The sequence below is a fragment of the Fringilla coelebs genome (genome assembly GCF_963513975.1).
Source record: "Fringilla coelebs genome assembly, chromosome: 20".
Taxonomy (NCBI): Eukaryota; Metazoa; Chordata; class Aves; order Passeriformes; family Fringillidae; genus Fringilla; species Fringilla coelebs.
In genome coordinates, this window is record NC_140046.1 from 7,322,026 (window position 1) to 7,334,150 (window position 12,125).

At 57.4% G+C, this 12,125-nt stretch overlaps 2 protein-coding genes across 5 annotated transcripts in view; both read right to left on the bottom strand.

Moving 5' to 3' along the window:
• Positions 1-1,222: 1,222 nt before the first annotated feature.
• LOC311161582 (serine/threonine-protein kinase pim-1-like) lies at positions 1,223-3,189 on the bottom strand (the record flags this gene model as incomplete). The annotated part of the gene is made up of 4 exons (XM_084219258.1): positions 1,223-1,342; positions 1,899-1,981; positions 2,273-2,449; positions 2,844-3,189. The coding sequence occupies 4 exons, from the start codon at positions 3,187-3,189 to the stop codon at positions 1,223-1,225; spliced, it is 726 nt and encodes a 241-aa protein (XP_084075384.1).
• Positions 3,190-7,456: 4,267 nt separating this feature from the next.
• CAMKK1 (calcium/calmodulin dependent protein kinase kinase 1) overlaps positions 7,457-12,125 on the bottom strand; it is a 97,417-nt gene continuing 92,748 nt past the window's right edge. For all 4 annotated transcript variants that reach the window (XM_084219284.1, XM_084219286.1, XM_084219287.1 and 1 more), the window contains exon 17: positions 7,457-12,023. In XM_084219284.1, the coding sequence (XP_084075410.1) occupies positions 11,951-12,023 (73 nt within the window). In that variant the 3' untranslated portion in view covers positions 7,457-11,950. The remainder of the gene's footprint in view (positions 12,024-12,125) is intronic.

Sequence of the window (12,125 nt, forward strand, 5' to 3'; positions counted from 1 at the left end):
TAATTTACTGCTCTAGAAATCCATTTTGATACATAGCCCACTTACAAGAAAATTTCAAGCAGATTTCAAGCCATTTACTTGGCTGGATCCAACCCCAAACTGAGTCCCCATCTCCAACCTCAGCCTCTGCCAATCCCTCCTATGGAGCTGTTTTCCTTCCCTTCGTGGTGGTGGTTGCCAGGAATTCATTTATCCATCAATTAACAGGTAGGTTTGGCATTGGCAGCTATTGGGGCCTGTTGTGTTTGAGCAGGACACAGAGTCCCAGAGTGGTTTGGGCTGGGAGGGATTTTAAGCTCATCTTGTTTCACCCTGCCATGGGCAGGGACACCTTCCACAATCCCAGGATGCTCCAAGGCCCAACCAACCTGGCCTTGGACAGGGATGGGGCAGCCACAGCTTCTCTGGAACACCAGTGCCAGGGCCTCCCCAGCCTCACAGGGAAGACATCAGATCCAAAGCATTGTATAATACAGACACAATGAAGGAGAATTTCTTTGGGGTCTTTATTGAGAAATATGAGGAAAAGCTGGTAAAGAATCATGGGGGTCAGAGAGATTTTCACTGCACATGCTAGGCATGTGTGGATGAAATAATTCTATTGCATGTCCTGGCCAGAATGAAGGGATGCCTGCTTCTCTAACAATGAGAAGATGTTGTTGGAAAGTTTCTGTTTTTCCTGCAGTTTTGGTAACACATGGATTCCAACACCATGTTCATGGGCTGCACCCAAAGGCTGCCCTCTTGGGAGACAGACACCCCATCTTGATTAACTGCTACAGAAACATAAAACTAAATAAAAAAGAAAAAATAATTTAAAAGGAAAAATATAAAATATATAAAATATAAAATATATCTCTCTGCTTCTCCCTTCTGAAGGGGATTGGTGGGAGTCTCCATTCTCCTCTTCCCTAGGGGCATCTGGGTGGTCTCCATCCTCAATTGCTCTGTGGGGACCAGGGAACCTTTGTACACTCTCCCCTTTCAGGCGGTTTGGGGATCTCTATTCCCTGCATTTATCCTTAATTTTGGCCACAGCATGGAGCCATGGACAGGGAGCAGGCAGCTCCAGGACACTTGTTGCTGGAATACTTGCCTCTGGGAACATCTTGGGGAGGGCTGGGGTCCCCTTCTTCCTTCCAGGCATTTCCTGGCCATCTGCATCCTCAAGGATGAGCAGCTTCTGCAGACAGCTGTGGCTCTCAGGGAGGAGGCAGTCCTGTCAAAGGGCTTCCTCCATCTCTGGTCCAGCAGCTCTAGAGAAGGCATTGGGAGTGGTGGAGATTCTTGCCATGAGTAACCCAACTGTGGAGTTCTTCCTCTTGTCCTGCTCCTCCTCTGCCTGCTCCAGAGCATGAGATGGACATGGGAAAACCTGCCTTTGCTGCTGCAGGATCTTACCCAGCACCACACCAAGGCTCTTTTGCTACGGCACAGCTGCATTTTCCTCAGAGCCATGGAATGGGAATCGGCAGCACCAGGATGTTTGGTCCTGGGACACATCCTTCTAGGATTGTGTACTGCTATGGGCTGGGTTCACTTCTTTGCTTTCGGGCTTTTCCTGGCCATCTGCACCCTCAGAGATGAGCAGATCTTGCTGATACCAGTGCCAGTGAGGGAGTTCGCAGTCATTTACGAAGGGTGTCCTCGGCACTCTGGCAGACAAATCTACCTATCTGGAGAAAAGGCATGAAAAGCTTGACAAAGGCTGAAGGGAACACTCTGATTTCCCCTTTTCCCGAGAGGTTTTTTTACCAGGAGTTGCTAACAAGGACCAGAAATGACAGCCCGCAGTGGGTTGGTGGCTGGTTCATTTTTCCAGCCCTCAGTCCTGCGGGGGACTCGGTGACTGGGGGCTGCAGGGGCTCCAGGAGGCATCAAAGGCACCCACCCCGCACCCAAGGGTGGCGCGAGATCTCCTCCAGGTCCGGCCGCTCCACGGGGTGCTTGCCCAAACACCAGCGGATGAGATGTTGGCACTCTGCGGAGAGAAGGCAGAAAGCGCCGCTGGCTGGCAGAAGGCTCCTGCCCAGCTGCTCCCGGCGCCTGCAGAAGCCGGGCCACGCTGCGAGTGCTCAGAGCTGCCCTTTGCGGGACAGCGGCACGGCAGGACACGGCCACCTCCTCCAGCCCGGCGTGCCACACCAGCTCCTCACGGGTCACCTGCGGCCGGCCCTCGAGGGCACAGCGAGCTCCTGCCGAGCTGCGGCAGGGCCGGGCCGGGCTGCGCGCTGCCATTTGCCAAAGCCGCCTTCTCGAGGCCGAGACCAACCTGGAGAGACCTGCGGCCTGAAGAAGAGCTGCCCCACGGCGATGTCACGGTTGTTACGGAAGGGGAAGCGCCCGCAGACCATGATATAGAGCAGCACGCCCAGGGACCAGATGGTGGCCGGCTTCTGGAGGTAGCAGCCCCGGCAGACCCACTCGGGCGGGCAGTACATGTGTGTTCCTAGGGGAGACAGGCGGCGCTGGCCGGGCGCAGGCTGCTGCCTTCCAGGGCCTGGCGCCAGCCTCCTGACAGAGGGGCAGGGCCTGCACCGGCGGCCACAACTTCCCCCAAGGGCACCCTGCACCCCCAGACAATTGGCCAAAGCCAGGAAACCGCTCTGCAAGGCAGACAAGGCCAGCCGAGCGGCCCGAGCCCAACCCGGCCTGCCAAGCCGAGGGGCCGGGGCCCGGCTCGTGCAGCCCCCCTCTGTCGGCAGGGCCAGCAGCCAGCTCCTGGGGCACAGCATCGGCCCCGTGGCACAGGGCAGCCGGCAGCATGCCGCACCCGCAGCCCAGGAGGGAATGGCACAGGGCAGTGCCTGGCACCGGGAGCAGGGCCCGGGCCGAGGGCTCACCGGCAAAGTCTCTGAGGCCGTCACCCTGGAGGAAGGTGCCGCAGCCGAAGTCGATGAGCTTCAGGCTGCCAGTGTCCGGGTCCACGAGGAGGTTCTCGGCCTTGATGTCGCCGTGCCAGACGCCGCAGGCGGTGCAGTGCCACACGGCCTCCAGCACTTGGCAGAAAAGACAGTGTGCCGCCTCCTCGCTCAGGAACCCCCACTCCAGCAGGAGCTCCAGGAGATCCCGCGATCGCTCCGGACGCTCCAGCACCAGCACGAAGCTGTCAGGCAGCTCAAACCACTCCAGGAGCTGGATGATACTGTGGCAGCCAGAGCCCACCTTCTCCATCAGCACAATCTCCATTGGAACACGGGTGCCGTCGGGCTGGGAGGACGAGACAATGCCCTCTGCCTCCATTGCCGCCTGCCCGGCATGCCCCAGTGCCCCCTTGGCAGCTTCCCTGCTGCTCGGGATCCCTCCCACCCAGAGCATGCTGGGCAGCTGCCTCCTTGCCTGGGCCCAGCACCGCCGTTCGGCATCCCCGGGCCCGCCGTGCTCTGCCTGGCACGCTGAGCCCCCGCCCGCTGCCCCCGCCCTGCTTCGGGGCCCCGGCCTTGTCCCTGCCCGCCCCGGCCCGCCGGGCCCGCTCACTCACCCGCTCGTCCCACCGCAGGACGCTCTCGCGGGCCACGCGCTTGATGGCCACCTGCAAGCCATGGACACAGGGGGCTGAGCTCCAGCCCTGCCCGGCCGCGGCCCTGACCCTCCGGCCGCGCCGGCCACTTACCGGGCTGCCGTCCGAGAGGCGGGTCCCCGAGAAAACGGTGCCGAAGCCACCGCTGCCCAGCTGCGGGCCCAGCTGGTACAGCTCCTGCAGCTCCTTTTTTAGCCCTGCGGCCGAGAGCGAGCCATCAGCCCTGCGCCCAGGAACCCCCGCCAGTGCCCGCCAGTGCCGCGGGCCGGGCCCCGCGGGCCGCGCTGCTCTCACCTGGTTCCGTCGGGCTGGCGAGCGGCACAGCCGGGCCCGGGCAGCGCGCACAGGCGGCTGCAGGAGCCCCGCTGCAGCGCGGCACGGCGGCACCGTCGCTGGCCCCGGCCTCCTGGCCTGCACTCTGCTCTAGTGCACGGCCGGGGCTGCAGCCCGACCTGTACCACAGCGGGGTCCCAGGAGCGGCTGCAAACCACACGGGGGTTTTTTGAAGCCTTGGCATCAGAGGCACTGACAACAGCCAGGGGCTAGGCTGCTCTCAGAGGCCCTGGCCTGGCCGGGCAATGCCCCTCAAGAGCCCCAGGGGAGCTGCAGACAGCTCCTCAGAATGTCTCACCTTCTACTGAGGCTTTCTTGGGAGTCAGTGGCTGTCTGGGAGCAGCTTCCTTGAGATGGAGGTCTCCAGGTGTCTCGAGGCTCATCTCCTCCACCAGGCACGGGCTGTTGCCCTCTGGCACAGCCGGCACAGCGTCCTGGGAGCTGTGGGCCGGCAACTGCCAGCTGCAGGACACTTGCTGCTCCGCCACCTGCTCCTGAGATGGCTCCCCTGCATCGGGCTGGGCTCCCACTGAGACCCAAGGGCTTTCCCTGGCCTTGTTGTTCAAGTCCAGGGATCCAAGGGAGCCAGGCTGAGAGGTCTCACTGAGCCTCTCTGAGAGATGGAGGCTGTCAGAGATAGCTGAGGCTCCTGGCAGGATGGACATTCTCTGACAGCCTGAGCTGCTTGCATGGATGGCGGGTATCTCTTGCTGTGCCATCCTTGCAAGGCTTGAGGCTTTCCCAGGGATGGAGACTCTTCCTGGGAGCTGCCTCTTGATGGGACGGGGGCACCTGGGTGAGTTGAACGAGCCACAGCAGGGCAGGTGGCCTTGCTTCACCAGCTCCCGCAGCTCTTTCCACAGGGCCCGCCACATCCCAGAGTAGAGCGGCTCAGGTGTCCCATTGCGAGCCCAGAGCAGGGCCATCAGTTCCCGCAGCTCTTGGGCCACTGCCACGCAGGGGCCGCAGCTGCAGGAGCTGCCCGGGGGGCTGGCGGGAGCACCTGGTCGCTTGCGCGGGTTGGCCCGAGGCCTGCAGGGCCTGGGAGCCGCAGGGGCTCCCCGGTTCCTGCGTGAGCCTCTAGGCCAGACCCCGGGGCGCTTGCGCCTCTTTGGTGTCCTTTGCTGCCGCCTCCATGGCTGCCAGTGGCCAAGGGCCCAGCAGAGAGCCACGGCGGGCAGCAGCAGGACAAGCGCGGTCAGGAGGACGTCACCGTCACACATGGCTCCGGCACGTCCCATCGCGACTGCACTGGCAGCTGCAGGGGCTGGCCTGGCTTATATAGGCATGATGATGATGTCACAGTGCTGTGGCCAGGACAGCCCTGTGACACCACGGACCTGCCCCACCCCAGGGATCCGGAGAACAGGCTCATCCCTGAAGATGGGTATGGCCAGAAAAAGCTTGGAGGCATGGACCTAAGGCTGGAGCTCAGCCTGTTGGGATCAATCATATGCTGGAGCTAATGGCAGCACATCAGGAATTCTGGTGGCGCCGGGAGCAGCTGGGCAGGAGCCTTCTGCCAGCCAGAGGCCTTTTCTGCCTTCTCTCCCCAGACTGCCCACGTCTCATCCACTGGTGTTTGGGCAAAAAATCAAAAGATCAAGTTATGAACTTGTGCTCTGTATCTTCCTAAAAACCTCCACCCTCCGCCCGTGGAGCGGCCGGACCTGGAGGAGATCTCGCGCCACCCTTGGGTGCGAGGCAGGTGCCTCTGATGCCTCCTGGAGCCCCTGCAGCACCCAGTCACCGAGTGCCATGCAGGACTGAGGGCTGGAAAAATGAACCAGCCACCAACCCACTGCGGGCTGTCATTTCTGGTCCTTGTTAGCAACTCCTGGTAAAGAAACCTCTTGGGAAAAGGGGAAATCAGAGTGTTCCCTTCAGTCTTTGTCAAGGTATTGATGCCTTTCCTCCACGTAGGTGGTTTTGTGTCTTCAGGCTCAGGCTGTACTACAGGTAGGAGTGGCTTTAGTAAGACAAGAAACGCAACAGTGAAACAACAGCTGCCCTTTCAAACTGACAAAACAGCTTGGGGTCACCTGAAATGCCACATGGGCCCAGGTATGCATTCCAAGGACCACCAGGTGGCAGGAACAGTGACCTTGCTCCTCTCCAGAGCTGTAGAACAATGAGAAGTGACAAAATGTCATTTCAGGTTGAGCCCTGACAAATTTCTTTCTTTCTTCCCCTGAAATGGGAAGCAGGGCTGGGCCTTTGACCAGCTGGGACTGCAGCATCGTCAGTCTTAGGCATGGAGCCCAGGGGAAATGTTGAGCTGCTGGACTGACTCTCATGGTGCTGGGCTCTGGGGCTCTCCCTGCTCCTTTCACCTCATCAGGAAAACAAACATCAGTCAAAGCCTTCGGTGTGCAGTTAAATTGGATTCCTGCCAATTTTATTTTGCTTCGTCCACGGGGGCAGGGGAAGGAGGGGCGGTGCTTGAGGGGTCTCCGTCCCTCTCGCCCTCACCCTCGGGGATGCTTGGGAAGGACGTGTCCTCCCCCGTCTCATCCTGCAGGATGATGGGGAGTTTCTCGATCCTCCTTACCTTTGCAAGGGTGGGGGTGGTCTCGCTCCCCATCCGCTTTTGGGAGGACCCTCTGCGTCTGTTCCTCTCAGATGTGGGAGGACCTGGCATTGTGTCCATGTCTCTCCGGCGCGGGTTCTCTGCCCCCCCTCGATTTAGGGAGCGCTGGTTCCATCGTCCTCCGCTTTGGGGGGCCACAGCGGGCATTCTCTCTGTCCCCCTGCGATTCTGGGGGGCTCGCCGCTGTCGCCGTCCTCGCGGCCTCCGGCCGCTCTGCGACCTACTCGGCTTTGACCGGCCGGAGGTGCCGTCCGTCCTTCTTCGATTTTGAGGGGCCGGCATTCTCGCTGTCCCTTTTCGATTTGGGGGGGGGGCGGAACTTTGTCTCTCTCCTGTTTGGGGCGGGGGAGATGGCGGGGCCGGCGCAGGGAACCGCGAGCAGCCACAAAGGGCGCTCCCACCTCCCTCCCAAGCACGGCGCACACCCCCCCGTAGCCCGGGGCCGCAGGGTCGCGGCGCTGCGAGGCACGGGTGGCCCCGAGGCTCCGGCGTCGCGGGGCCGAGGGCTCAGAGCTCCGCCAGCCCCGGCCGCCGCCGCTGCCCTCTCACCGAGGCGGGCATTCCCCCGGCACTTTATATAGGCGGCTGAAGTCCCGCCAGCTCACCGACAGCCAATGGGGGCTCAGTGACGACACAATGGGGCCGGAGCAAATGGTGGAGGCCTTTGTGACGATTGGGAGACGCAGGGGGCGGGGCCGTGACGCCACCGGGCGGTGTGATTGGTCGACAGCCAGAGGGCTCAGTGAAGGGCGGGGCTCTGACGTGATTGAGCGATCTGATTGGTTGAGAGGCGGAGCGCTCTGTGACGGCCAGTGGGCGTGGCTCGCAGCGCGGGGGCGGGGCCGGCGCCGGGCCGGGCTTTGGGCTGCCATCGGGTTTAGGCCGGGCTTAGTGCCGGCCCTGGCCTTTGGGCTGAAGGGACCTTGAGTTTAGAGCCGGGCTCGGGCTGGGCACTGCGACTGGGGCAGCTGCCTTAGGAACTGCACTTACAGCCAGGGTCATCTCTGTGGAATTTATTGTCATTTTCTCCTCGGTTCTACAGTACAAAAGCATGCAAAAAATAGCCTCTCTCTTCATGGTACATATTTACAGTGCAACAGCCACGTGCTGTCACAGTACTGAGTGCATTTACATCATGCTGGAATCATAGCAGAGCACATACAGGGGCAGAGGTTCAGCTTCAAGTGCAACAAGAGACAGAAATACCAACAGAACAGGCCTAGAAATCAGAAAGAGCAGCAAAATTACAGCACAGAGGATCTGCATTGTACCCTCAAGGGTTGCAATTCATGTTTTCTTGAATTTACACTGTTTTTGGGAGCACTTTGATGGCTTTGTGGGTACTGACGGAGGGTCTGGGCTCTGCCAGCAGCAGCTCTGAGCGTACATGGCTTTTCTCCAGGAAGGGAAGGAGCAGGGCAGGCACTGATGAGCTGCTTTCCTTCCCTCACCCCATGGAAGGCTGCATTCACAGCAACAGGGTCATGGCACAATGCAGGTTAATTCAGCCTGGGAGGGACTCGAGCCGAGCGTGGACTTGTGCAGAAGGATCTGGGCCAGAAAGGAATGCCTTGCACTGCTCTGCTCAGCAAACTGCCCCACAAACGAGCAGGGAGGTTTGGCACCTCATCAGAGCTCCATTCCCACACCAATCCTCCACTCCCTGCTCTCCAGTCTCCCTGCTGCATCCCAGAGGTGCTCGGGCTCTCAGTGGCATCCCCCAGCACAGCCCTCCTCCCTTGGGAAATTCACTGAGACCCCCGTCCCTGCGGGAGCCTGGGCCGCTCAGGGGCTGGGACAAAGCCCTGGGCTGGAGGGACAAAGCTCTTGGGGTTTTGGGCAAGATGGGAGGGAAAGCACTGAGCTGGGGAGTGCAAACAAGCTCCCAGCCACACACCACAAATGGAGAAACTCCCCCGTGGCAGCGATGCTGAAGGCTTCAGGGCAGACTTGTGCTGAAGGAACACAAAATTTCTCCCAGCAGCTCCTCCTTGCAAGTCTGGCAATAAATAAGGAATGAAACTGCACCCTGGGAGTTGTTTTATGGAGCCACTGTTTGTTTTGCACGGAGCAGCTACACTGTTCCTTGGCAGGCTCCCTCTGGTTGGAGCCCTACACAAAGTCAGCAGTCCTGATGCTGGAATCCTCATCTGCTTGCAAGTGTGACATTAGCAGCAGCACATTCCTGCCCAAATGGTTAAAGACATGAACTGTGCATTTCCAGGGCAGGACAGAAGAGACTTGACCAGGATTTTTACGTAGCACTACCCCCAAAACTAAAGGCCTATGGCCATTAATTGAGTGAAACAAAGAAATCCACCTCTTGGAGATCACAGATATGTGCTGATCCCCCAAATGAGAAATTTCTTTCAAGAAAATCATCCTCAGCCTGGAAGAGTCTTGAAAACTTGACCAGATGCAATGGTGATGGGGGAAAGAGGAGCCCTCCTGGTGATTCCAAGCCCAGCTAACCCAGGCCAGAGCATCCCAGTGCTCCAGGAACAGCAGAGGGGAGGATTTGGAGGGGAAAAACACAGAGCATGAATGTGCCGCACCTGCTCTGCAGAGCCACACTGAACCCCATCCCCTCCATCACAGAGAGGAGCAGACAAATATTTACCCATCCAGCTGAAGAGAATGATTTTACTGGAGAGCTAAAAGTGCTGCCTTGCCTGGGATGTTTATTCTCAAACAAATCCCCTCGCTTCAGCCTCTTCCTTTCTTCAGAGCAGAACCAGTTGCCCTGAGCTGCTCTAACATGCACATAAACAAGCAAGGATTTCACTGCAGCTGAGTGAGTAGAGCCTGGTTTTGCCTATCTGAGCGTTTCTCCTGCTGCCAGGGCGCATTTTTCATCTCATTTCATGCAGGTTTTCAGGCTGCTGTTTGTGACACCATAGGGGTGATTTTTTAGGAGTGTAAAGGAAAGCTTGTTGGCAGATCTGCTGAGAAACAAGGTGTGACACGAGCTCAGAGCTCGAGGGGGTGGTTCTTGGACCTGTGGGAACAGCTCCAGAAGGATTTCTTTTAGCTGAAAGGGCAAATATTTCAAAGTAGATTTTGAGATAATCATAAAAAACATCCATTCCTCTCCAAAACTGAAGCGATGGTTTAGGTACCACTAAAGGAACATGATATGCAGCTCATTTGTAACTCATCATTTGTTGGGTTGCATAAATTGAGGCTGAGAACAGCCACCAGCTCTCACCCCTTGGGCATCACTAAAATAACCCCAGCTGCCTGGGCTACCAAATGATTCTTGCCACAGATTAAAAATACAATAACTAACCCCATGTTTGCCTCCTCAGAGCTCTTTGAGCACAACCCAGGTATTGCTTAGACTTCAGGAGTCCCACAGGGATGGGGATTACCAGACCTCCCTTTTCTGCCTGGGGCAGGGCACGTTCCTGAGATGTGTCTTTGCTCCAAGGTCACTCCCTGCCCTGGCTAGGGACACCAGCTGGAGAAAGTTTTTTCCACAAACTGGAGGACAGATCAGTTTGTATCCACAGACTGTCCCTTCCACAGGCAGCAGTTCCACCTGGACAATCTTTCCCATTTGCAGAACCCAGTGTGCTCTCAGACTTTTCACTCCCTACCTCTGGCTACCTAAATCTTCATGACAAGCAGCAAGTCCCATGTCCCAGGCTGGGGGAAGGATCAGGGCATCCTCCTGCTGCAGGAACAGGCTCCTAAGGGGATGCTGAGCTCACAGCTGGTGCAGACACCAAAAACCAGGCAGGATTTAGCACCTGGAAGCAGCAGTGCAGAGCTCAGCCCCACAGCAGCAACCTTTACAAGATCCAACAGCAGCTTTCAGCATTAAAGGTCTCCATTCAATAGAGAAGCTGCAATGTTCTTTCCCATTTTGCCAATATTTACAAGGAAGAGCCCAGGCTGGGGAGTGCTGGGCATCCCACTGGGGTGGCTGAGTGAGGGGAGGTGACAGGCTGGGGACAGACAGAAGGCACCAGCAGCAAAGCCCAGCTATAAAATGTTGGGAACCATCAAATGAGATTGCAGCAAACAGAACAGGGGCACCAGGATACACCAGTCACTACCAACAGCTCTCTGTATCCCCCTGAACAGAAAATGAGGGAACAAAGTCCCAAGTCCTCAGGATTAACCTAAAAACAGACACTAAGATGATTATGTAGGAACCAAATTTAATCATGCCCTTTCTTTAAGCACTATAAAATAAGATTCCAATCCCACTGGCTTCCCAGGGGCATGTTCAGACCCCATAAGGCTCAAGGGAAAAGAATGACATATATTTTAACAGATGGATGTCACTGGTTTTTACTCTCTGAATGGAAGAGTGAAATTCCTGATCATCCACACAGTATGTACAGTCAACAGCCACAAAAATGGCTGTATTTGCCTTTTTGTGTTTACCTTTTTAAGTGTAATCTCTTACCAGTTGTCAAACTATTGAGATGAAGCTTCTAACCCCAAGTTTAGAAGCAATCTATGGATAAAATAGCAGCATCAGCAAACACATAAAAATCAGTCTTACAACAAAATTAAAAATTAAAGCCTTTTTTAAAAAAATCAAAAGATCAAGTTGTGAACTTGTGCTCTGTATCCTCCTAAAAACCCTCCACCAACATTTTCCATCCTAGGAACCTCTCCCAGTTTGGGTCATTTTCATGAAATTAAAGTTTAAAAGCATCAGGTACACAAATGATTAAGTGAAGAGATGGAAATGAAATAAAATAAAGCCCAAACCTGCCACTCTTTTCAGCTGGAGACCATGGTCCATGGGTGCAGGACTGGGGGCAGGACTGGGGGCAGGACTGGGAGCATTCCCAGCTCTTTGGAGGAGCAGCCCTGGCAGCTGTCCCTGGAGCACTAAGCTGTTTGGTGTGGCAGCGTATCCCCATGCTCCAGGGCTCTGTGCCAGCCCAGGGCTCATCACATCCAGGGAATCTCCTGTGACTCCTCTGCTTTTTACAGCACTGCCCTGACTAAAGCCACGGCTGGGGGCAGGACTGGCACTGTGCAAAACTGAGGGATCACAGGGAAAGGGAATAAAGAGAATTAAAGAGACAGGGAGGGACGATGTTCACTCCAACAGCAGCGTCTCATCCTCATTTCACTGACACCCAAAGACATTTTGCCTTCATCTCCACACCGGGAGCGGCACCCCTGACGTACCCAAGCGCATTAAATAAAACAGCTGCCTTCTCATACAAAACCAGTTTGTTTTTTCCTGATGCTTGAAGTAGAGAATGCAACAACACAAGGAGAAAGTCTGTGTGCGGGAAAAGGACCCTTGAGAGGAGCACGGCCCGGTTCCTCGGGTGAAGCACAAGGCACGCACGGAGGAGCACCTCGGCCGGGGCTCCCGCTGCTGCTCGGCTCCTCCCGCCGGGCTTTCCCGGCTCGGCTCGGCTGCTCCCGCTGGGCTCGGCTGGGCTCGGCCGCCCCGGTGTGCCGGCAGGCCGCGGGCTGGGCCGTGAGGGCGGTGAGGGCGGTGAGGGCGGCCAGCCCCGGCAGCCGCGCCCTCAGGCCGCCGCCTCGTCCTCGCACACGTCGGGCAGCTCCGGGTCCCGGGCGGCTTCTCTGCTGCCCTGCGTTCTGCACGGGTGTGGGGAGATAAAGACATGGTGGGCACACAGCAGGGCAGGGGTGGGGGGTTTATATCGACAGGGAGCAGCAATGAAGCAGCAATGAACACCT